The sequence below is a fragment of the Lissotriton vulgaris genome, chromosome 6, assembly GCF_964263255.1.
Source record: "Lissotriton vulgaris chromosome 6, aLisVul1.2, whole genome shotgun sequence".
Classification (NCBI taxonomy): domain Eukaryota; kingdom Metazoa; phylum Chordata; class Amphibia; order Caudata; family Salamandridae; genus Lissotriton; species Lissotriton vulgaris.
This window is the reverse complement of record NC_141694.1, coordinates 898,249,110-898,276,398: the sequence shown is the minus strand read 5'-3', so window position 1 is coordinate 898,276,398 and position 27,289 is coordinate 898,249,110. Positions and strand designations below refer to the sequence as shown.

General features: G+C 46.1%; 1 protein-coding gene across 1 annotated transcript in view; it reads right to left on the bottom strand.

The window, feature by feature from the left end:
• The window catches only part of BUB1 (BUB1 mitotic checkpoint serine/threonine kinase), a 1,006,269-nt gene that overhangs the window by 858,647 nt on the left and 120,333 nt on the right, over positions 1–27,289 (bottom strand). Inside the window, exons 7-8 of the mRNA XM_086926890.1 lie at positions 8,240–8,262; positions 7,951–8,129 (exon numbers count right to left, since the gene is read on the bottom strand). Of these exons, the coding sequence (XP_086783016.1) occupies positions 7,951–8,129; positions 8,240–8,262 (202 nt within the window). The remainder of the gene's footprint in view (positions 1–7,950; positions 8,130–8,239; positions 8,263–27,289) is intronic.

Genomic DNA, 27,289 nt, shown 5'->3' with positions numbered 1-27,289 from the left:
CCGAGCTCTCCAAACTGGATCGAACACCACAAGAACTGGTTTTCCTACATTTGCCAAAATTCGGCATACATTGCCTTTCGTTCCTGTCACTGGAAAGAGGGGGTTTGTGGGAGAACGGAAATTAACCAGCAGTCTTCAAAAAATGCAGCCTAGGCACCGTGGCGGCCGCTCAGATGTCAGAATCGCACTTCTACTGTCCGTCTTGTCCTTAAAATGAGAAGTAATATCAGCTCTGATCTCAGGCGAGTTATTTTCTGCTTAGAAGAAATCAGTTTAATTTATTGTTTACATTTATTAAAATACCCTGACATATTTACAGTGGTACATTCAAGAGCTGGCGCCGGGCACAGATCTGAGCGGAAATGCGATTAATTTCAAGTCGAGTCGAGCGCGTGCACCAGCCTGGCAGGTAGCTCGGTGGGTCCGTGCGGCTGCGACGGAGTCTGTGTGAAACCTGTGAATATTTTTGTGAAATGTTTGAATTGAATACAACTTTTAAAACTAACACATCTGTAACCCAACTGGTGCTCATGTAAAGCGCTCTGATATCTCCAGTCGAGTTGGCGCTATATAAAACTCTCCCCCACCCCCGCCCAAAAAAAACAATCTATTACAAACACAATCACCTTTGTTAATTAAATCACTTCCTGATAATGGATGCCAACTAATCCTCCAATGGATCACATAAACACTGGCCTCCTTTTGAGTACAGTCAGCCCTCTCGAAAAACCATAGCTTCTGCTTAATTTACTGACACTTCCTAAGTTTGTCGTGACAAAACCGGGGCGCCTGGTGAATGTGTAAATAAGTAAATCATTCATGTATCGAGTCACTGGCACTCTTTTGCAATGTCTCAACAAGAGTTGCTGACTTATGTAAACGGTACTCTTTTAACGGCCTCGGAATGATGAATGGCGAAGTGGTTTTCGTCAAGACTCGAAACTGAAATCTGGAGGAAACATTTGCGTTTCTACAAATAGCGTGTTTGGCATATTATGCTAAATACATAACATACCTAACATTAGTTCATTGCAGTCTTGATAGTACCTTTAAATAACAATGAAATTATATGTTATGTTACAAAAACAATCAGGCCACTTCTAGCAAGATCGTCATCGAGTGAACCTTCCTGTGTGGGGTCTGCTTGAGCTGCGGAAAAAGCGAGATGTGTTGGATCTGCTGGGTTCAGTTCACAGGGCGGAAAATCAAGCTGACATCAAGGGAGAACAGTACAGTACAAATGCGTATTGTAAACTTTCAATATATTTCTTTAGAGGTCCCTAGCGGAGAGGTCTGGCACAGTTCTAAAAGGGGGTGGCGGGCTGCCAGCTGTGTCTGTGATTAAGTACTCCTCCCTCACGCCTAACTTTATTACAAGCTAGAATATTGGATTTCTATCCCGCAGCCGGGTCTCTCCAGTGGTGTGTGATTTGGGGGGCCCAGAGGAGTTGGACCCCCCACAAGCAGGGTTCCAGATTGAACAGACCAGCCCTGCATTCCTTTTCCGCCAAAGCGGGGAATTAAAACATGGGACACCCACGTGCTGCACGGAAATGAAAAGGTCAGCCCCCGCCGCGTTCTCATTTCAACCCACCCACCTCGTCTTTAATAAATCCTGTAGCTTCTGCCAGGTTAATCAGTCTGGTGCACAAAATCTGATCTGTCGGGTGGTTACCAATAGGTAAAACGTGATGTACATATATATCCTTGAGAAGCTTACATACCACCATACTGCAGAGGGACCCTTATGACAGACCTGTCGGTTACAGACCGTGTAGCGCTCGGAGATAACAATGTGTCTTTGTAAAGCGCACGTTCACACATGGGTGCTAAATAATGGATGTTTGTTACACCCCCCCCCCCCCTCAGTGGTACTCATTTTATCGACCTCCAGAAGGACGAATGGCTGAGAGGGTCTGTTGGGATTTGAGCATGTAACCATTACATGGCACACAGGTCCCTGCAGTGGACGCAATAGTCCCCACAGCCACCATACCTCCAAGGGCGCGAGTTGCAGAAGCTCGTACGTGTTTACTACTCTCTACAACTCGCTCTCTACTACTCGCTCTCTACTACTCGCTCTCTACTACTCGCTCTCTACTACTCGCTCTCTACTACTCGCTCTCTACTACTCGCTCTCTACTACTCTCTACTACTCTCTACTACTCTCTACTACTACTCTCAACTCTGCTCTACTCACTCTCTACTACTCTGTACTATCTACTACTCACCCTCTACTACTCACCCTCTACTACTCACTTTGTACTACTCTACTACTCACTCTCTACTACTCTACTACTCACTCTCTACTAATCTACTACTCACTCTCTACTACTCACGCTCTACTCTCTACTACTCACTCTCTACTACTCACTCTCTACTACTCACTCTCTACTACTCACTCTCTACTACTCACTCTCTACTACTCACTCTCTACTACTCACTCTCTACTCTCTTCCTCTCTATACTCACTCTCTACTACTCACTCTCTACTCTCTTCCTCTCTACCTCTCTATTACTACTCTACCTCTCACTACCTCTATAGGCACACATATGCACATATATGTATATGTATATTACCTACTGGCGATAGCCAGTAGGTATATATAGTTAGGACCTAGCTACCATAGGAAATCCGCAACATTCTATTGGGAATAACTTTGGCGCTGGTTGAGGAATTTGCGTGTAATTTTCCAAAATTGTGGCCAGGTCCGTTGCGCTCCTTCCCTGAAAGTTTCGGGGGGATTCATGAAGTGGGGGCTGAGAAAAGAGGGGGGGTCCCAAAACGTGTTTTCCCCATGTTAATTTCCATAGGACGTTCTGACAAGTCTACAGCCCGAACCGCTAAACGGAATTACACCAAACTTGGCAAAATTGTAGGGACTGGTACGCAGAAGTGCCTTTGCTATATTTGGTGAAAATTGCTCCAGTGGTTTTTATGAAACTTAACTTCAAATACACATATATCTGGGCGGAGCCTAACCACACATCTCATCGTGAGATCTGATTGGCTGTCAGCACTTCATCCAAGAAGTGTTGGCAGTCATCTTGCGACCAATATACATGATAGCACCTCATTAAAAAGCATTGTAGTTAATAGAGGGTTTTAGGACTTTAGTTACATTATAAATCATTTGTTGAAGGTACCATACTCATTTTAGGAATTGTGGTGTGTTCTAAGGTGATTTTACCATGTGAAAAAGCCTTCTGCTGGGATATCATGAATCATGTTTGAAAGAAAACTATTATCTCATGCTTTTCCCACAGTGGTTTGGAAGGGGATCTATAAGCTAAACTGAAAGAATATTTTCTGTAAATTCACATTATCTTTCTCAGTCATGTGAGAATGAAGTCTGACATTCTCAGTAAAAGATGTACATCCAACAAGGACAGAGACTGTCAGTTGATTCCTTTGTGTTCTACTGCAGCCTCCTACAGTGTTCTGAAGAACAACTAGAGCGCTAACAGTCTTACTTATGACATAAGTATGGCACACCTGAAACCATCTCGATTGGAATAGTGGCAACTCTTAAAACATTTAATTTAAAAAGGAACAAAATGAGGGGGTATATTTTGCCATAGAAAGTATGATTAGTGCTGCAGAAAGAAAAATTAGGGCACATTTTGAGTGACTTCTCAAATCCTCTTCAATTTCATTGAAACATTCTGACATGCAGTCTTCCAAGATGGCCACCAGAGACAAAAGAGCCCAAATGTAGCCCAAATATCACCCAGATGTAGCCCATGTATAGCCCAATGACAGAATGTCCCAGAGTGTTCTAAAGAACAACTAGAGCGCTAACAGTCTTACTTATGACAAAAGTATGGCACACCAGAAGCCATCTTGATTGGAATGAAGTGGTAAGTCTGAAAACATTTAATTTAAAAAGGAACAAAATGAGGGGGTTCATTTTGCCATAGAAAGTATGATTAGTGCTTCAGAAAGAAAAATTAGGGCACATTTTGAGTGACTTCTCAAATCCTCTTCTATTTCATTAAAAAAATTCTGACATGCAGACTGAAACATGCACTTTGAATACCAGCAGCAGACTTCCCTGGTGAGCAGTAGCTTTACTACAGTGATCTAATGTGCAACTAGAGTGCTAACATTCAGAATTTATGGCAAATGTGTGACACATCTGAATGCCTTCTTGATGGAACCAAAGTAAACAAGCATTGAAAATGCAATAGATCTCGCCCTCGTTTAAGTTAAAGCCATTCTGTTTGTAATGAGGTGGCTTTTTAGCTTTGCTTTTATTAGTGTTTTTAAAACTTTCATGTAAATAACATGCATACGTATGCATATATGTATATGTATGCATGCATTTATATTTGTATTTATATAGATATGCAGATTATATATGTTTATATATGTATATATATATATATATATATATATATATATATATACACACACATATATATAAATGCATATGCATATATATGTGTGCGTGTAGAGAGAGGTAGAGAGGTAGAGACTAGTAGACTAGTAGAGAGAGGTAGTGAGTTGAGAGTGAGTAGTAGAGAGTAGTAGAGTGAATAGTAGAGTGAATAGTAGAGTGAGTAGTAGAGTGAGCAGTAGGGTGAGCAGTAGGGTGAGCAGTAGAGCGAGCAGTAGAGAGAGCAGTAGAGAGAGCAGTAGAGAGAGTAGTAGAGAGACTAGTAGAGAGAGTAGTAGAGAGAGTAGTAGAGAGTGAGTAGTAGAGAGTGAGTAGTAGAGAGTGAGTAGTAGAGAGTAGTAGAGTAGTAGAGAATGAGTAGTAGAGAGTGAGTATTAGACAGTAGTGGAGTAGTAGAGAGTAAGTAGTAGAGAGTAGTGGAGAATATTCCAAAGCTTGGCACAGCACCACTTGCACAATAAGTCCAATCAAATCATATCACTTCAGAGTCCTTATTGAAGCGCTGAATCTTGGTGTATATTCAAATGCTTTTATTTTCCTTAAGTTTATGTACCACAACCAGCCGACGCGTTTCGTTCTGTACAACAGAACTTCTTCAGGGCGTTGTTATTTCCTTCAAGTTATGTCGGTATCCTGTTGTCATATAACTGGATATTTCTTCCAAATGTTAGACGAGACATAAGTACATTCTTATTCAAAGTGACTAGGTATCAATTTTACCCACACAATTCGGGTAGACTTGAGTAATTTATAGCATCCTCAAAGTCAGTCTTGCAAAAATTCCAAAGTATAGGACATGATAATCCAAATCCAAATGTTTCAAGAAAAGTCATTTTCAATCGTTCGGAATATCGGCGTTTGGGCAGATATGACCCAGGGACCCCCAGTATGCAAGGGGAATTAGTCCCCCTCTGCAAACGCACCAGTGGCCTGTGTTGCAGAGAGGTGTAAAAAGAGGCATAGCCTCATTACACCTCTGTGCAATGCAGCCCCCTGGCGCATACTGGAGGTTCCAGGTGGGCTAGTTGGCCCCCAGGGGCCCCCAGTATGCAAGGGAAATTAGTTCCCCCTCTTCAAACATGCACGGGGGCTGCGTTGCAGAGAGTTGTAAAAAGGGGCGTGGCTTCATTACACCTCTCTGCAATGCAGTCACCTGACTCATACTGGAGATTCCTTATGGGTTTTCAGGTCTTATATAGTTAGGAATTAGCATTTAAAAAACCTTGCAAATTCACTGAAAAAACCATAGGTTTCAGGCCTTATATAGTTAGGAATTAGCATTTAAAAACCCTTTAAAATATACTCAAAAAACTATAAGTTTTAGGGGTGTTATAGTTAGCTGGACATTTCACTCATACAAAACGATTGAAATTGCTCGTATATAGTTAGTTGTACTAACTATATTTCGCGCACCTGCAATCCACTGCTGATGATGTCACATATTACATCATTCATGACATGGTCAGTGACATCACTGATGACATCTCAAATGACATCACTGATGACATCACTGATGACATCATCCACGTGACAATCACATACACCTTTTCGTACACTAGTAAAATCTTTCATCACTCTGTAAAATACAGAGTATCATATGTGAATCCTTTGTTACAGCAATACAAGTATCTAAAAACCCACTCAGTGATTCATAGATGTATACACACATCTAATCACTTACCTGTAGATTCACTCATACATGCTGTCAATGAACAATAAAACACTATCAAAAATACTTATACACCTAAATCGACATTACACACCAGCACACATCCTATTCACATATGAAGTCATCCTACTCACTTATGCAAACAATGGATCATACTTACTTATTTAATAAGCTACACACTTATACAAACACAACTTCATCTATTCATTTAGATAGTAAGTCATACTTAGTGAATTATAAAATCATTATTACAAGTATAAAGTTATCCAGTCACTCACACAATCATTGAGTCTTATGTATACCTATTTATATACAACAGCTGACACATACACTGCCTTTTATTTTTCTAGTTTGTTGGACATGTACCATTGAGAAATATATTTGCTCATCACCACACCCATAAAGATATTCACTCACCCAAACAACTGTTAGAACATGTAGTTTTAACTTAATATATCTAGTGAATCTACTATTCACACATCTTTGGGCAGTCACACACCCCCCACCGAACGAACCACACACACATTCACTCTCCCATAAAAATACTCCGTTAACTAATCAATAACTAATATAGACTTTCACATAGCTAGTAACCAACTGGAGAACCAGTTTACACAACAACTGACAAAGTGATACAGATATTCAAACAGTTTAGTCGCTATCCACTATATTTAGTGAGACACTATAAATTGGTCAAGTAAACAGTCAATTACACTGCTACTAAATCCTCCATCCAAATATTTATTTTTATATATCCACTCATTCTTCAATGCAAATTGCTATATATATAATGCATATTTAAATAACGAAGCAAACCACATTCACTGGATGATGTCATCAGTGAGGTCATCAGTGATGTCATTTGAGATGTCATCAGTGATGTCACTGACCATGTCATGAATGATGTAATATGTGACATCATCAGCAGTGGATTGTGGGTGCGCAAAATAAAGTTAGTACAACTAACTATATAGGAGCAATTTCAATGTTTTTGTATGAGTGAAATGTCCAGCTAACTCTAACACCCCTAAAACTTAGTTTTTTGAGTGAATTTTAAAAGGTTTTTTAAATGCTAATTCCTAACTATAAGGCCTGAAACCTATGGTTTTTTCAGTGAATATATATATATATATATATATATATATATATATGTGCCACCTTTTATTTGTGTTTTGCTTTTTTAAACAAAAATAAAACGCACTGTTATTTTCAATGTCAACAGCTCAAACTCGCGTAAATACGCGACCTATTGCATTGCAAATTCAATAGGTCTCGCATTTGCGAGAGATTAAGCTATTGGCATTGTAATTGACAATGCCATTTATTTATCGGTTTTCAAACCCAACACATAAATAAAAAATGTGTCATTTACAATGCCAATAGCTCAAACTTTTGCAAAGGCGAGACCGTTGCATTGTAAATGCTGGTTTGTTGTAGTCCTGCCTAAAAATGTTTAGAAAATGCACTGAGATTTTGCGTTTTGGGACACAGTTTTTTTTCTTGTCCCCACTTGACGGATCGCCCCAAAACTATCCATGCACGAGCTAGGCCAAAAGGAGTACTTTTTTGGAAAGTTTTGTGGAGATTCGTCAAACTGTACCAATGTTACTAGCAACACAAAAACACATTTCCTATGGAAACGCCGACCGAACTATAACTGCCCAGTGGCGACTGCCAGTGGGTCATACACACACATACTTCACATACATATTAAACCGAACACAAACCATAAAAAGTTTAGATTTGGTCAGTCATGTATGGTTTCCCACCTGTACGTCTAGCAAGCTTATTGGAAATTGACCTACGCTCTGCATTTTATGCAAGCTCATTTCGTTTCAACATGCAGACAATATGCTTAAATAGTTATATTATGGTCAGTACCCCACTGCTCCAGCTGTTTCCTTTGCGCAACTTTCTTCTGATAAACCCGGGCTCGCAGTTCCTCAAACTGAAGCTCGGCATCTCCAATGAAGAGTTTGGCTTTGCAGTACATTGGCTCTTGATTTGTTTCAACACTTGGTGCAGTTGGATTGCATGCAGACTTGGAAATGTATGTGCGCCTGTAGCAAATGAAAAATGAAGAAGGCTCTGGATGAGAAAAGGAACAGACCGGTGTCCCAAATAATTACAAGTATTCTGAGCAGAAACAGTACACTGCAGTCATACTTACATGACGACAGCTGGCTCTGAATTCTGTTGGAAAGGAGTGGGGGGAAAATAAAACATTCATTAAAACAATTAGATAAACTAGCAAATCCTCACCCATGCCTAAAACATTCAACATTAGGAGTGTCTTCACCGGTGCATTTGCTAATCTTGAGAAGAACGGTCATAAAAATCTATTTAGAAATGAGTTATTTCATGTTTTCACTGTATCCTCCCTACAGAATCGCTCACCACTGATTCCATGTTTCTTTTCGCCACTGCCTTTTTATCCCCCACCTTCAGCCCTGAAAGTCCCATGGATGTGTAGTCATCAAAATGCCAGTGGTAGCATTAGTTACTTCACATGTACTTCATACTCATATAAGACGGTTGACCCCCGCATCCCACTCTTTGCCCTTCCACAGATGCCTACTTGATGCTGAATAAATACATACTGAATACTGTATGCCACAACAGCTTGTGGTTGCTCTGTAGAGTAAATTTAACATGTACGGGTAAAGGGTTTCATGAGGTCCACATGAGTGCAGAGGAAAAAGTTGAAAAGATGATGTGCAATAGTGAAAACCTGGGGCATCAAGGGCCAAAGTAGCCAATGCAAAAGGAAGAAGAAGGATTAATTGAAATTTCAGTGAGGAAGGATGAGACCCAATACATGATGAGTCCATGTATTCAGAGGTCTTTCATGCTAGGTAGGAAGTTGATGGGCGTACTTATCAAAAGAAAGATGTCTAGTAGAAGGAATGTAGCTCTGTTCAAGTTACTGGTGGTCTTTGGGTAATTTCAGGTGGTGAGATAAAGGCAGATTCATTGCCATGGGGATATCGAATTAGCGGTCTTGAAGTAGTATAGATCTGCTGGGTTGAGATTTTGTTTCTCTTTATTTATTTGGAAGTAGAAGGTCTTGAAGTCAATGGAAACTATGCCAGACACAGGAATTTGATGATGCTCGCTCGCACTGTGGAGAGAGCAGGATCTGAACAGATTTAAGGACTAGTGTCTTGGGCGTTAGCTGGAAGGATAAGTATTGAATGCAGGGGGTTGCTGAGCTACATGGTCAGTAAGCACTAGTCCAGATATTTTGCTGTGGAGATTAGGCAGTTTAAGATAAAAAATAAACTATTTCTCCTGTATTTCTTTGACTTGATGAAGCTGTGAATGGGCATTCTAGATTCCAGAATTCAGTAGAGATTTTGTGCAGTTTTTCATGGGCAAGTCGCTTCAGAGATGTAGGTGGTGTAACTAAGTGCCTTCATTCTTGTCATTACAGTAGACTAAATAAGATATAGCTGAAAGTGAACTTAATTTTGGGGCATCTCTATTTCACAGTCTTTTGAGGCAATATTTTTGTGTTTTCACATCTTAGGTGATTTAGCCAGTTTCACACGCTTTTTGCGGTTGGGTGGATGTCTGCAGAGGTATTAATGAGTTGAACAAAGCCATAGGTAGATTTGCTGTAAAGTCATGAGGATGATCAGCATAATGACTGTAGGAAGGTAGGATCCTTCTGGATGATTATCCCCACTTTTTGCCTGGTGCTGTAATTTTTTTTCTGACTAATCTGACAGGTATCCTGCTAATCAGAACCCCAGTCTGTGTTTCCTTTCAAATTTGGACATGGTGATTACTTGAGTACACTCCAGATTGGCTACTGGGGTAACCTTGTAAGTCCCTAATATATGGTACCAAGGTACCCAGGGTATAGGTACACCTGGGGTCTCCCATGGGCTGAAGCATGTATTATGCCACCTATGAGAGACCACTCAAATTGTTAATACAAACCTGCCATTGTAGCATGTGTAAGCTGGTGCTAGCACCACTTACGACAGATATAGGTTTTCCTATATCTGAGGTCACTACACTTAAAACCTATAAGTCACCCCTAAGGCAGGGCTTTCAATCCTGAAGGCAGGGTTCTGGGTCCTAAGTGTGAGGGTGCTCCTGCATGAGAAGGGGACCCCTACAACCTACAGAGTCCATCCTCCCGTGTTGTAAGTGCATCAGCCATTATGACAGAGTGGCCATGTGTCATTACGAGATGACCATCTATAAACTGGCTATAACAAACCCTGTAATGTTTGGTGTCAAAGATGTTGGAATCATACCCCCACACTGTAGAGTGTGTGAAAGGTATGATTCCATGCACTGTAAAGTTTCTCCAGGAGGCCCTCAGTGCTCCTGATACCAGTCTTCCAGAACGAGACCCAAAGCTTGGGCTGATGCCAACCATAGACAAGTTTATGCCCTCCTGCTGCTGAGCCAAGCTCGAGCAGGGGAAGGCAGAACAATAGATATCCTGGTCAAAGGGAGGTGTGACCACCTCCAAGACAGGATTTAGTGTATTGGTGCAGGGTGGGGGCGCTTGCCACCGCCACTGAGACTGCTTGAAGGGCACACTTTGTTCCCTCCTTGCATAGTCCAGTTCAAATCTGTTCAGGGAGCGCTTGGCTCCTGCGCTCACGCAAAACTGGACAAAGGACACAGGAGTAACCTCCCCACTGTCCAGCCCATCCTTTGGGAGGGACCCCTGAATCGTCCCAACCCTTTCCTAAGGGTACTTAAGGGATTACCTGTGGGTGGGTCCCTAGATTCGTTGTGAGACAAGATTCAGATCATAATTCACTTCCAACTGACTGGAAACTCTGGACTTCGCTTTATAAACAAAGACTGTACAAGGGAAGATTCCAGCTGCTCCGGTCTCGTCCTGCTGGTCTTCTTCAACATCTGTGTACGTGCTCCAAGTAGGTTCTTCACTAGGCTTGCAGAACTCCAAGACACTTGAAGGGATCTCCCTTGGAGTGAAGGAGTCACTCTCCTGCATCTGCAGGAATCGCAACACAATTGACCGTTCTGCTGATCGTGGGCTCCCACATACTCTGAAAGGCTCAGCAACACAAGTGGTGGGTCTGTGATTCCCTTAAGGCCTGCACTGTCCCCTCGCCAAGTTCAAGGTCAGTATTCCTTGTCGGAACCGCTGGAACAGAACCCCTGAGCACAGCGTCAACTTGCCGTTGCTAAGGCTTGTTTGCTCTCCCCTCCAGATATCTTCGGACTCAAAGAGTTTCTTACCTGCAGCATCCTCATCAGCCAAGATCCTTGCCTGCATCGCATCCTCTGCACTGTGGGCCTGCATCACTTGTTGAGCTGCTCGAGATCCTCTTGCGAGTCATGTGACTTCGGCCGTGGGTCCTCTCAAGGGTCTTCTTTGGCACCAGTAGGCTCCCCTGCTTGCTTAGGGCCTGTTCGGACTCACCTGCACGTGAAGCGTCCCTTGGACCTTGCTGGTCCCGACACTGCACCTTTTTAGTGGACTATGTTTGCCGCGGCCAAGGCTTGTTGGTGCCCCTGCCAGACACTGACCCCTTGGCGCTCAACATCCAACGTGGGAGTGCTCGTAACCAGCTCATGGTCTTTCTCAGCGTCACCTGGTCCGCACAGCTGCAACTTAAAGGGCACAGTCAACCTCTCCTGGATATCCAACATCGGTGGGCATTTGTCTTCCGCTCCTCCTGTTCACTCATGAGTGGCATAGATTCTGTCCTCTCTGCTTGCAGGTAGCTCAACTAGAATCCACCTCTGGGTTCCACCAGATTCCTTAGTCTTCTCCAGTGGCATCTTTCCGAAGTCCTCCATTGTGGTCTACAGCAGTTTCCAACGTCACTTGACACCTATGCACCGGGTTTCCCTGTATCCTGGTTCCTGGGGTATCCACGGGTGAGGTGACACTCCAAACTTCCATCTTCCACGGGGTGTCTTCGGGGTTCACTGGGAAGGGTACTTTTTCTTTAAAACTACAACCGCGACTAAACCATTGACTAACATTGAGCACACGGTCGTGTTCTCACTCTAAACACGACCCATGAGGTTCCTAGATACTCACCTTGGGTGGTTCCTTGGGTCTCCGGCTCTTCTACGTCTTCTAGGTCCATTCTTGACTGGAGTCATGGTTCGCATTCCACTATTTTAGTATATGGTTTGGCCTCCCCCTGGAGACCACTGTGTATTTGTGCTACCTACGTGCTCTATTTCCTAAATATTGTGTGCACTGTGTTTGTATCGCCGGATAGGAAAGAATACATTGTGTTAGCGAGTGTCTGCAATAAAATTACCATCTGGATCATCTGGATTGGTGCAGGGTGCTACACTTACATAAGTGAACACCATATACCAAGCCGGCTTCTCACAATGGCTGAATGCTGAGAGTGAAGAATGTGACTGTTGAGTTTCATCTCTAGTTTGTCAAATGCACTGTTATTGAAAGGGATATCCATAGATAGAGCAGTGGAAAGAGTGATCTGAAAATTAAGGACAAGGTAGTTGCACCCGGAAATAACATAACTTACCAAGTGTGCGAGGACAGAAACCAATGCCCCCTTGTTACCGGGGGCATTATCTTGGACCTCGCGTCTCCCGCTTCGCGGGATACGCAGCGTTTTGCGGCGGCAGGACCCAGGAGCCACAAGGGAGCCCACGAGACCAGCGGACTCTCCCCCTTGTTACCGGGGGTGATTTAAGCAAGCTACATTTCCGGCCCGCGGGACGCGCGCAGGGACTAGCCCGGGACAAGGGTGGGACAGTCTGTGGCAGTCCGGGGCAGGACGAGTCAGGGCTGGGTCACCCCCTTTGATTTACTATCACAAGGTACTGTGTTTTCCCTTTGTCCAAGCTTGTGTTGAAATACATTAACAATGGGGAAGAGGAAAAGCGTGGAAGATCTTACAGAAGGGTCGAGTGGTATCCCTAGGGGTGGAAAGAAACTAAGAAAAACAAAGCAAACCCCCCAAAGAAACCTATATTACATGCCGGGGGAAATTGTGTCATGGACCGGATTGATGAGTTAATCGAAGAATGTGAGGAAATATTGACTGCAAAATCTCCAATTAGTGGGAAGAACTGTGGGGGTAGCAATAATTTGTATACTCCTGTGGGGTCGGGGGGTAAGAGGTATGTGACGGTGATACCTGAAATGTTTTTGAACAAAACCAAAATGGTTGGTACTACTAATACTGCTGATTGTGAAGGGGAAAGTATAACTAGAAATTTGGTCAATGAGCAATCCCAGAACCCCTTTCCCTCGTCGCCCCTCCAGCCCAAGTCACCGGTCTTGTCGTGTAAAAATAGGTTTTCAGTTTGGGCGCAAACTGATATTCCTGACAGTAATCCCCTTTCATATGTTCCCCAGGGAGATACCCGTTTATGTGAGAGTGATTCCCAATTGCAAACTTCTTCTAGCATCTCAGCCCAAATAGAGTCAGACACTAACCCACTAACTTCAGTAGTTAAACAACTCTGTATTATGATTGAGGCTATGCAAACCAAGTTAGACCATCTCACTGATGTAGTAAAGGAGGGCAAGGTTAGGCAGGTTACTGCTTCTTGTCCCACTTGTGTAGCCACAAAGAAAGTTGGAAGGGTAAGCGGGTCCCGGCCTACAGAAACTGCAGCAGGCAGAGACAAGCAAAGCACCCGTGCTGAATCTGGCATATCATATAGCGAGATGACTAGAATTGGGAGGGGCGTATTAAAAACAAAACATGAGTCTGCGAACGCCACTAAGCAAACTGTGCGAACAGGGGTTGAGAATCTGCAAGTAAATAGAGCCTCTGGTACCTTATTAGCGGGTAGCTCTGTCGTTGCCCCCAGGCAAACCCAGTTAATGGGGGGGCGGGAATCATCAAGTAAGGAGGGGAACTGGTATTCTGCCAACTGGTAGTCATGTTAGTCAAGATAGGGCTGATAGATCCAGGATGAACGGTAGGGATATGTTGAGTTCAGGTATTTCTCGCTCAAGCCCTAATCCCTATGCGCGAAAGCCACCACTGGTCTATTTAGTTAATGTTCCTAAACTGAGCCTCGGAAAGGCCCTGGAAACCAATGAATCACTAATAAACAAAGCTGTACATTGGATAAGGTATGTCAGGGGCTGTAGATCTATTATTAGAGATGACATTGTTGGGGGGCGTGGCTAAGAGCCGATCATGGTGGACGTGTAGCTCCGGAGCTCCGTCCTTAGCCCGAAATACCAGCGAATCATCCTGAAACCCTGACCTGCAACCCACCTGCACACGGTGCACAGAAACCCCGGGAGCGAACGGCGTGCGGCGGTGGGGTACTGCTCCCCCCCAGACCTCGCCGGTGAAGCGCCGTGACCGTGGTGCCTGCTGCGGCCTGCAGTGCAGAGTGAGGCCTCGGCCTCGATTTGCGGCCTGCCCGACCCACCCCTGGTCGCTGACTCGCTCCAGGCGGGACCCCGGACCGGAGGTGCGGCAATATTTCTACCACGACATCGGGGCACACAGAAGGGTCCCCCCGCTCCACCTGTAGCCTCGCTGCTTCTCCCGCCGGGCTGCTGAACACCTGCTGGCTTACCCCGCTGCGGGACCCGCTTGGCTGCGGGGGACTCGGGACCTGCCGCCGCCCGGCTGAATCCTACTGAGGCGTCCACGCCCTCGACCCCACCGGTGAGGAGGACGGGTCTGGAGGAGTGCTGGACCCGCCGTCGGCACTGTGGACCCCACTGCACGGCGCGCCAAGAGGCACGGGGCGGACCGGCATCAAGGCGGTCCTACAGGCGCCATTTTGTCTACACCCCGGAGCCGAGACTGGGACCCCGGGATACTGGCCACGGCAACCTGCTCACTCCGGGCTCCAGCTACAGCGGGCATTGCGCAGCGGGAGAACACGAGGCAGCGCACACCCACAGCCAGTCAACGTTTACATTGCGGTGGGGCCTGAGACCCCACGTACCTGAGCTGGGAAAAACAGGCACGCAGGGGAGGAAGAAGTCGCGCGCTGCGGAGCCCTGCTGCCACGCTGAAAGCCCGGCGCCTATTGCGATCCCGGTTACTAAAGAGATTCCTCCTCGCCATCACCTGAAGCCTATGGACTCCCCCTACACCTTGCAAGGCCAGGTCACTAACAACTAGCAGGAACACCAGTGGAACGCCACACCACCCTACGACAACGCCGCAACAAGCCGGCCAACGCCATCCCTGCACAAGCTGACCAACGCAATTCCTGGCTGACCTGGGGTCTACACCGCAACTGCCTACATCCAGCAGAACCCGGATACGCCGCTATTACAGCCCGGCACCCTTGAGTGGACACGTGCGGAGGGGGAGGCCGGCGACTGCAGCTACTTCGGCGTCGCCCTGCTTACTAGGTCAATGGGTAGGCACAGGGGCAGGAACCAGGACCTAGGCGCTCCAACAGACATGCAGTCCACTGGCTGCGAAGACCCACTGGCCTCTTCAAACGCGGACATCATCCCGCCGACCGGAAAGGGATCCCAGGACGCCAAGTTGGACCTCATCCTCAACGAAATACGCGCCACACGCGAGGCGTTAGAATCACGCATAGACAGCATGGCGACTGGCCTATCCCTACTGCGGGCTGACCATAACAAGTTGGCGGAGCGGGTCTCGGAACAGAAGATAGCGCTGAGTGACCTCATACCCCAGCAGACAGAGCATTCCACGAAACTGGAGACCGTAGAGAAACAGCTTAGACAGCTATGGGACAGGGTGGACAATGCGGAAGGACGTGCCCGCCGCAACAACGTCCGCATCCTGGGTATTCCGGAGAGAAGCGAGGGGAGGAATCCCACCCAATTCGTGGAAGACTGGCTACGGAAACTGGTGGGCCAGGAAGACCTTACGGCCCTGTACAGTGTGGAACGAGCGCACAGGATGCCGTCGCATCCCCCGCAACCGGGGGCGCCCCCTCAACCACTGATTGCGCGCCTACTCCACTACAAAGATCGAGACACTGTTCTTAGAGCGGCAAGGGAGAAGGCACCAATACGCTTCGAAGATAAAAATATATCGGTGTACCCCGATTTCACGCCCACGGTACAAAGAGCCAGGTCCACTTTCATGGGGGTGAAGCGCAAACTCAGAGACAGAGATATGAAATATGCGCTTTTATTCCCCGCAAGACTCAAGATATTGCATGACAACAAATCTCACTTCTTCGACTCGCCGGAAGAGGCGGAGGAATGGATGGAAGTCACACTCACCCCTCCGGCCTCCCAAGACCCATTCGCAGACGGCCGCAGTGGGGGTCGCAGGAACCCGCCGGATCAACGAGACAATCCTTCCAACTCCAAACAACACCCCTCACAAGGCGCTCCGATGAACACTCAACCGCCGGGGGACCAGACAGCAGGTCATTCATCACCACGGATGCGACTAACGGAGGAGGCGCTGGCCGCTCACGACGCGGGAGCAACCGGGGACAGGATCACCGACACCCACACTGAGGTATCCGGGTCAGTGGACAGTCTACAACTGTTCCCAAAGATCACAGCCCAGATGGCGGCGGAGTTCTGATTGGCGACACGCTTGATCCTCTCCGGGTGGTAACGTATAACCGACCCCCTTCCTCATAAATGGTGGGTTGCATAAGGGCTCACCCTGATAAGGGCTACCATGCCAAAGCGGGCCATCAAGTGACAGTCACCGGTGGTCTACTCCCCCCGTTATGACCATGGAACACACTGACTTGTGCCCACGTTGGGCACCCTTGTTTGGCTCCCGAGACCGTTGGCCTGGGGACCTTATAGTTAAGGGGATATATGTTCACAAGGCACTCTCACCTAGTACCAAGACAAATCTGACATGGTCACCCATGTGCTCCGCTCTACCACCACACACAGAAGGTTATGGGACCTCTTAATGTCTATCATTTGTTCACCTGGAATGTACGGGGCCTGGGCTCGGTACACAAACGCCACAGAATTCTAGCTCAACTCAACCGTAGAGGGACACAGATAGCTTGTCTACAAGAGACACATTTGAACAATGCTGAAAACGTGAAGATGCACAAAAAATGGAGAGGGCAGCTCTTTGCTACCTCCTATTCTGCCTTTATCCAGGGGGGCGGCGATCTGGCTTTGCAACTCTGTCCCCTTCAAGATGTTAGAACAAAAGATTGATAAGGAGGGACAATATGTATTTGTGCGGGGTTTACTGTATGGGGATGCCATTGTGCTAGGTTGTGTGTACTCACCAAACACAGGTCAATCTGAGTTTTTGCTAACCTTGAATGGGATACTTGCTGATTGGGCTGACCACCATTGGATCATTGGGGGGGGATTTCAACGCTGTACTCTATCTTACACTGGATAGGTCACACCCCCCCTGTTGGCCACTGAGAGCAGGAAACAGGCAGACGCTCTAGCACGTTGGGCTGAGGGCTAGGATTTGGCAGACGCATGGCGCAGCACACACTCACAGGAGAGGGAATATACCTTTTTCTCCCCGCCCCACCAGCTCCACACCAGAATCGACCATGTCTTCTGCTCCCGCTCCCTGACAACTTCAATTGTCCAAACCCAGCACATGGGGAAAACCCTGTCCGACCACAACCCCGTTGAGCTCACTTGGCAGTGGGGCAAGCTGTTGCCCCCCATCCCGGCTTGGCGACTACCCCCAGACCTACTTGAAGACACAGTCTTCCGATCATCCCTATCCGACACTATAGAAACCTACTTCACCACAAATGCGAACACAGCCAGCACCCGTCAGATAGAATGGGACACATTTAAAGTCTGTCTCAGGGGAGAGGCGATGGCCGCTCGAGTGGGCAGAAAGAAAGAGGTCATCAGTCAATTGAAGGAAGTGAGGGTTCCCTAGCGTCCCTGGAGAGAGAGGCAGCGGGCACCAATGCACATTTCACACCACTACAGGAGGCTCACATTAGACATGCAGAGCTACTAGAAGACTTGAGGCTCCTAGACTACAGAGAACACACGAATAGGCAACATACACAAGCGGACCGAGCTGGCACCCTCCTGGCCCGGCTCCTGCGTGATTCCCCACCTTGCCACCCAATCTTAGAAATATTGGACCAAACAGGCAATCCGGCCACTACCCAAATAGGGATTAATACGGCGTTCAAAGAATATTATACCACGCTGTACAGCCCCCCCCGCCCCTGTCAGAGACCGCCTATGAGGCCTTCATGGGGGAACTGGACCTGCCCCAACTCACCGACATGCAAAGCAAAGACCTACAGCGCAACATCTCACTAGCGGAAATTAGACAGGGGATACGAACCCTCCCTACGAACAAGATCCCTGGAACCGATGGCCTCCCAGCCGAATTCTATACAACGTTCATTGATCTCCTGGCCCCACGTTTACATGCTATCTATTTGGAAGCCTTACGGTCGGCCTCCCTACCACAATCATCCATGAAAGCATTGATCACATCCCTCTTAAAACCAGGCAAAGACGGGCTATAGCTGGTCAACTACAGACCCCTGTCCCTCCTTAATACTGATTCAAAGATCTTGAGCAAAGTGCTGGCGACAAGACTAGTACAATATATACATCAGTTGATCCATCCAGACCAATGTGGTTTTGTACCAGGCCGGAGCACGGCCATGAATCTCAGACGCTTGGCCCAGCTGATGCTAGGAAACATGGTGGGCGCAGGCTCGGAGGGCTGCATATCACTGGACCTGAAGCAGGCGTTTGACTCCCTTAGATGGGACTACATGTTTGCCACACTTTTGAAATTCGGGATACCGCCCGAATTCGTCGCCTGGGTCAGGCTTCTGTACACTCTCCCTACAGCGAAAGTACGCACTTCCAGGCACATTTCGGGACCCATAGCTATAGCGAGGGCCACCCAACAGGGCTGCCCACTCTCCCCTGTCCTATTTCTCCTTGCCCTCGAACCATTGCTCTGCAGACTCAGGACGATGGCCCCCCGCTATGGTATTCAGAGACATGGGACGGCGCACATTGTGTCCGCTTATGCCGACGACATCATATTGTACCTTCGGGACCTACGGGGCGACAAGGGGCCTATACCCCAAATATTTGAGAACTTTAGGGCGATCTCAGGCCTTACCATAAGCGAACCCAAGTCTTATGGATTCACCTTCAGGAATGCAGACTCTTCCACTCCCCTACCCTTCGCTCCTCACGAATTCCAGATAGCGGGAACCACTTTCCGATATCTTGGGATGCACATCTACAGGGAAGCTGACATGATGATTGACGGCAACCTTGGGAGGACCATGAGAGCACTGAAATCACAAATTCAATTCTGGCTGACGCTGCCCCTCTCTGTTGCTGGCAGAGTGGCCATTTCTAAGATGGTAATGCTCCCTCGCCTCGTTTACCACTTCACCAACCTGCCATTCCTGATCCCAGCTGCGACATTTAAACATCTCGACACACTACTCACGGAACTTGTATGGGGACACGGGCGCAGACGCATAGGCCTCGCTAAACTGCAGCTCCCCTTAGGCTCTGGTGGTATGGGCCTACCGGACTTTAGGACATACAACTATGCGTGCCAGCTACAATGGCTGGCCTACTGGGTGGCAAGCCGCAACCTTCACGAGATCAACATGTCAGAGAGGGAACATGAAAGGGGGGACATACACAAGTTGCTTCTACCCCAATCGGACTTGCCGAGAGATGCCCCACCGCTCCTCCGGCTGGCGGTGACATATTGGCGGAAGGCAGTGAAATACACTTCCCCCGCGACATCTTATGCCCCCACGATCCTGCTTCTGGGTATCCCGCTGGGCTCGGGAACACTCACGACGAACAAGCTAATATCCTGGCAGGACGCAGGTGTGACACATGTGGGCGACCTGTTCGCGGAGGGGCGCCTACTGTCCTTTGCAGACTTCAGGGCTGCGCATAGCGTTCCTAGAGGCTCATTCCTTTTACACGCAGGCCTTTGTCACTATATAACGCACAACTGGGCACCTGAAGGACAAGAGCCAGCTATAAACCCCCTGATAACAATGCACTACCTCATGGGCACGGGCGGCCATCTGACCAAATGGCTCACTGCTAGTATCAAAACGAAACGGGGAGGGCGGTCCCTCTATCATCACTCAGGACAGCATGGGAAGGAGATGTTGGTAGGCCACTGAGGGACAAAGAATGGGAACGCATTCTCCAGTTTCCCAAGAAGGTAGCTAGAAACCCCAAATTCAAGTTTATTCAGCTGATGTTACTACATAGAGCCTACCTGACCCCACATCGCATACACATGATGTTCCCCGACGCGAGTAGCAACTGCCCCGGTGCGACACTGACGACGCATCACTAATACATATGCTATGGCAATGTCCCAAGTTGGGTCATTACTGGGCCACCATCGCTGACTCGCTTGAGAGTGCTGGCACCCTGTCCCAATCGCTCACCCTAGAACATACACTATTAGGGCTGGGACCGTCAACCCGCACGAGGACCGCGGCGACACGTTTCACAGACCTGGCCCTATTACTAGCGAAGCGAGCAATCACGATGAGGTGGAAATCCCCCAGACCACCTGACCCGGATTTACGGAAAGCAGAGGTAATACGATGGGGCAAGGCAGAAGGCGAAGCACTACAGCGAGAGGAACACAGAGGTCTCAGGAAAACACTGATTTCCCTGGACTGGTTCACTGTACTGGGGACTTTCGAGGCTGGGGATGAGGAGGATGGTGGGGATACAGATAACTCAATACATACGGGATGAATGGGTCCAGCCCTTCGGGACATTCACGATGTAAGGTGCACTGTGTTGGGGTACGGAGAACCCCGTACCATTGACAATTCTATCCCAGCCTGCCTGTGTGTATGGGGAAAACTGCAATTTACGGAGCAACAAGTGACCAAGATGTAAATATCACATTTATACGCATGTTGGAAGAGTGTCGGGAGGGATTCTAGAGGGTGGGGGAGGGTGTGGGAATGTTAAGGGATTGTTAAGTTGCAATGGTTCCGGACGAAAATGAAAAATCAATGTTACGAAGTACCTGTAAATACTGAGCAAACGTATAAATGTGACATTCTGATTATTGCTGTGCCCGAATATGTATGTAACTGCTCCAATTACTATGCTAATAAACAGATTTTCAAAAAAAAAAAAAAGAGATGACATTGTTAGCTCTAAACGGTTGTCATTCTCAGGGGACTCAGTGGACTGTATTGAGTTAAGATTTAAGCATACTGAGTTGGCTGAAAATTTAATTGCTTTGGAATTGTTCTCCAGACTACTCTAGAGTACAAATGAGATCTTCTCCCCCCAGAGATGGCTAATGCATTGCAAAGATAGCCTGGAAGGGAATGTAGAGGGAAGCTCGGGCTTGGATCTTAACGATTGACTATCAAATGACTCAGTTCACGTAGGAGGACCGGATGGACCTGATAGAGCAAAACTATGCCAGTATAAAATAGGGATTGTTGGTCCCAGCTCAGAACTAACACCTGTGAATACTTCTGTCGACCCCCCCCAACTTTGTGGTAGATCTGAATCCTAGCATGAAGTCAAATGTTAGTTTCCCAGTCGGATTGGACAAACCATGTTCAATCCTATGTTAGAATGTGGCCGGCCTCAAATCTAAATTGGAATCCCCCAGACTGGGCCTTATTCATTAACCAACATAATATATGTCTTTTCCAAGAAACCTGGTTATTAGAAGCTTTACATTTCCCAGGTTACTTGAACTATAGTGTAAACGCAGTGAAGAGTGGCAGAGGACGCCCCTCGAGTCTTGATCTTATCATCAAACCCCTTGACTCTAACCATAAGGATCTTCAGATTCTTGCGCTCCGTAATAAAAATGGAAAGTCAATCCACATTTATAACTTGTACGCAAGAAGCACTGGGGGTAGGAAGTCGGAAGTTTTAGCACGCCTGGATGAATGTATTGAATGTTATTCGCAGCATTCTTACATTATTCTAGGCGGGATTTTAATACAACCTTTGAGCCCCTGTTAGGTGGCAACTGGAACGTCATGGACGATGAAGACAGAGAATGGGGTGTCCCGAAACTTGACTTGGCTCCAGTTAAAAGATGGACTGAACTCTCAATTCAGTTAAATTCATTTTGTCTGAACAAGGGGTTGAGAGCAACAAATGGCAGGACTGTGCACGACAAACTTGGGGCCAACACCTTCAGGATTGGTTCCCGAGAAAGCAGAATCGACTACATTCTGATTAGTTTGGGATTATGGATCCACTTAGTAGATATGATGGTAGTCGAAAGGGACGAGAGTGATCATAACCCACTTTGCATGTCTTTAATATTTTGGGAGGAATTCACCGATACAAGGGGCGCTGGCCAAGTTCTGTCCAGTGACGTAGTTGTGACAAACGACATGCGCCATCTTCGGTGGGCCAAAGTAGTTGAGTGCCAAGAGTACATCTATTTTATCACAAACAAGCTGTTAGAAGCTACAAGTAATCTGGCAGACCTTGCTAATAAAGGAGTAGAGTGTCTAGCTCTAGAAAAGAGCACAAAGATCCATGAATCTTTTTTTATTGACCTAAGAAGCCTTTTTGTAAGACCAGCAAAGCCAAAATGACAATCGTGCTTGCCACCCTCCGCGTTGGTACACTCAAGAGTGTCGGCAGGCTCGACTGGACCTTGGTAGAGCTATAAAAAGTGAAAAACGTAGTCATGTTCAGCTTGCCAGGGCGGCATACAAGAATGAAGTCTATAAATCAAAGCGAGCATGGGACGAACAAAGATGGTTGGATCTAAAAGAAGCAGGTACCCAAAAAGACCCAAGAAGATTCTGGAATGTCCTTAAGTGGGGTAGTGATGGGACTCCGTATAAACCCCAAAATTGGGTGGCCCAAGATAAATGGTCGGCCTACTTTAAACCCCAATACGCCATGGGTCTGGAACCGAGCATAATCATGGAGATTCAGCACACATTCCCCTTGGAAGATGTGTTTAATCATGCCAACGGCCCCTCGCGGCGGGATGCCTGGCTTTCACCTTGTGGATACCCTACCGGGGTTATCTCACAGGGGAATACCAGGACGGGTTCCCTAAGCAAGCGCCGGGAAACCTACTGCGGGTAGCTGTGCGCTATATAAGCTCAAATACATACATACATACATACATGCCGAGGTTCTTATTGCACTAGACCTGGTGGTTCCTGGTAGAACACCGGGTATAGATGGTGTCCCTGCTGACACGTTTTTGTATGGAAAAGAATCTTGGGCCAGGTACATATTGCTCTTAGCAAACGCCATAGCAAGAGGAGCACCTATCTCTAAATCTTGGAACGGGGCTGAAATCATACCTGTGTTCAAGAAGGGAGATAAATCGCTACCTGGGAATTATCGCCCAATCAGCCTGATTGACACTATGCAAAAGGTCTTTGGTAGGTTAATTTTAAACAAGGTCTTAGAGTGGGAATTGGATCAGAACATCCTATCCCACCTACAGGCAGGATTTAGATCATCTATCAGCACAGTTGACCAAGTGTTACACTTTGCTATGTTGTACTGGAAAAAGGTTCAAATAGGAGGGGGTAGCTTATATGCTGCCTTTATAGATCTTAGGGGAGCATTTGATCTTGTCCCCCGTCCTATTTTGTGGAGCGTATTAAAAGATATGGGAATGCCGAGTACCCTCCTCACTCAAATCATCAGATTACATGAGCAGAATTTTGCTCAGATTAGATGGGGGCGCCCAAGAAATGTTACCTCCCAGTTTCCTGTGGAACGAGGAGTTAGACAAGGCTGTGTCCTTTCTCCAACTCTGTTTTCCATGTACATCAATGATGTGGGAAGTTTGCTGATGGAATCAAATATTGACGCTCCTATTCTTGCAGGAAAGAAAATCCCCATTTTAATGTTTGCCGACGACTGTTTGATCATTGCAAAAACCCCGAGTGGGTTGCAAAAGGCTTTTGGAATTTTTGAAAACTTTTGCACCTCTCGAGGTCTAGAGGTGAATGTTTTAAAATCTAAATTTATGTCTTTTAATGAATCGAAATCCTTCAAGGGTACTGTAATTATGAATGGATTGCCACTTGAGAAGGTCCAAGCTTTTAATTATATGGGTGTTTGTATTCAGCACGACCTTTCCTGGAAGCTACAGACTGAGCTGGTGACCCTTAAACATCGACAGCTTGCTGGAGCTTTGAGACAGGAGCATTCTAGGTCGCTTACCAAGCCAATAGCCCCGGCATTAACAGTGTACAATGGAAAAGTTGTTAGCTCTGTTTTATATGGTGTCGAAATTTGGGGTTTCGAGAATCTACAGAAATTGTCATCTTCAGAAAACCTGTTAAGAAACCTTACCAAGCTACCCCAGAGTACACCAATGTGTCCCTTACTATTTGACTTGGGTCTAAACCCTATTGCTTTACTTGCTTATTTACGCCCAGTTTTATACTGGAGACGATTATGGACAACACCTGCATTGAAAATATTTGCAAATGGGCCTATGGATATCATCAAATCTGACACTTTCCACAAGATTAAGTGGTTGTGTAAGATTGGAGAGACATTATTGAACCTAGGGTTGAATGAAATATGGGAAGATCCCACAAACGCCAGGTTCCCCTCCAAAAAAGCTGTATTGGGAGGCTGTTGCCTCGAAAACTTTTAGGAAAACTGCTCCACTTTCATTGACTGGTACTTTTTTGGTGATTAAGGATCGGCCCAGATTCGAAGATTTTTGGGATTTCATTACACGACCCCTAGACCGCAAGCTCTACATCCAACTTAGAATTGGTAGTTTACCGGTTAGAGCATTTACCAACCGTTGGTCTAGTGGAGGCAAAGTGGAGTGCCCTGGTTGTTTGTAACCCAAGGAAACTGTTGACCACTAATTGTTGGTTTGCCCTGTATATGCTACACCTCGCAGGGTGTGGCTAACTCCTATGTGCAAAACCTTGGGTACTAGGAGTGGGTTGGTGGCTGCAAGATTAATTTGTACTTGCCCTGATCAATTTGTGGCCATTGCTGTGGCAAAATATTTAGGCTTGGCCTGGGTAATAAGAAGTAAATTGCTGTAAATATATTCTACTCTTTACAGAAGTAAATTGCTGTAAATATACACCATCCTTTTATAGTCTGGACCCAGTGTATGCACTTTAGTTCCCCTGAAGTATACTGTATATGTAAATACTTGAATGAAATTACTATGTGAACTTACTTTTAACTCTATTTATTGTCTTATCCTGTGATGAATTGTATTATTTTATATGCTTTCATGACAACAGTCGAATAAAGCTTGTTTGACTTGACTTGACTTGACTTGATAGAGCAGTGGAATGAGTGATCTGAAAATTAAGGACAAGGTAGTTGCACCCGGAAATAACATAACTTACCAAGTGTGCAAGGACAGAAACCAATTGATACAGGTTATGGAATTATAGATTGTAAGGAGACCTTATTTGCAGTAGGTCGGGTAGTGTTAATGTTGTTCATAACAGTTGGAGTGGTAGAAAACAAGCAACTGAGACTAGATGGGAATCCGGATTCTGGACTGTGCAGAACGGGCTTGCAGCTTTGCAAAACACACAGAAAGCAAAAGGTAACCATCACATCAGTATTGAATCAAACTCGGACGCTGAGAACCGAGGTATGGAGAATTTCAGAACAACTGCTGTTGCTCCCATAATGGTTTTTGTGGGACAGTAGTTTCTACTCAAAATTTGATGACGTAACATAGGGAGGGACTGCATTCTCACCATGCCAGTTTTCTGTAAGGTCGTGTCAGGAGGAGGTCCAGCCTGGGGTTTGCGATTAGTTTGTGGATTTAGAAAGTTATTTCTCATCGATCTGGCATTGACAAGAATGCAACACTGAACATAATTAGAAGGGGTGATGTGTTCAATAGCAAGTGGTTGGTGTGGCCGAGAGACCGCACCGTGTAATAACGTCACAATCTTTATCCAGTCCATTTTGTTTTAAGAAAAATCCTTTGGTTAGTCATTGTTAGCGGTGGCACAGAACAGTCAGCCTTAAAGGAACAAGTGTAAAGCATTTACAAATACCAAAACAGGCAAGCAAGAAACAAAAAAGAAATTAAATACCAATTTACAAAAACTGTATTTTTATTTTAAATAAAACACCAAAAAGACAGAAATCTATTGATGGAAACCAGAGATAGGATTTTTCAAAGTAAGCAACTTATTTTTAAAAGATTCAATAAATTGTAATAGGTTTAGCAGTCCATAGCCACCTGCCTAGTAGGAATATTGTTTTTAGCTTAGACAGATCACAACTGAGGGATTCAGTAGGATGCTGAGCTGCTGCAGATTTGAGGGGAGTATTCCTGTGGCTACCATTGTATCCACAAGCGTCCGGGCTCATCCCTGGTCTCAGTCTCAAACAGTGGAAGGGGTGGGGACACCAGTGCAGGTCCAGTCAACACTGGTAAGATAGTCTCCTGGTTCCAACAGTTGATTGTGGGCAAGTGTTTTTCTTGCAGGGCAACTAATGTCCACTTCAAAGCGTACTTTCTAGTGGCCCTGAAGCCTAATAAGAGGCTTGCCACCTATCTTTGCAATCACTTCTTCTGTCCTGGCACAGTTGGGGATCTTTTCAGCGAGTGGAAACAGTAGACAAAGTCCACTTTGTGGGTCCCTTGGGTGAAGCAGATGCAGTTCAATCTTTGGTGCAGCCGCACTGCTGGGTCCAAAGGAGCAGTAGGGCAGTTCTATCTTCTTCCATTTCAGTAATGATCCGAGGACTGTGCTTGGAGTGTCACTTTTAAATCATCTTATTGTTTGTGGGAAGGGAAAGACTACAGCCAATGGAGCAACAGTTCGCTACAAATCAGTCCTACCCACTTTATATCTCTTTCTGGGGGTTTGGCCACCAAACAGTCCCAGGATATCCTTCTCTACCCAAATCCAAGATGGTGAAAGCCTTCTTACCCTGTGAGCAGCACTGGGCACACCCAAGGGTACACCCAGCATAATTAGCCACTCCTCCAGGAAAACCGGTTCTTCAACAGGTTACAACGGCTCTAGAGGTTTCACACTTCCTAGCATGAGTGCAGCATGTTGCGTCGGGTGACAACTGCTGAAAACAGACTGGAGAGGCTACAGAAGATTGGGCTACAAAGTGGTGACTTCCTAAAGTAACTATTTAAACGTTACCTTACATAAATCTCAGCAATGAGTCAGGTATAATATAATGATTTTTTTATAACCTTGGAGTAATATCTTTGGTGGACCCAAATGAAAGTTAGTACTTGGTGCTAATGCTAGTAAAACTTCATGTTAAACAATGGGACCTCCAGCCTTGCTACAGTGATAACAACCTTGTGTTTTCATGGTCAGT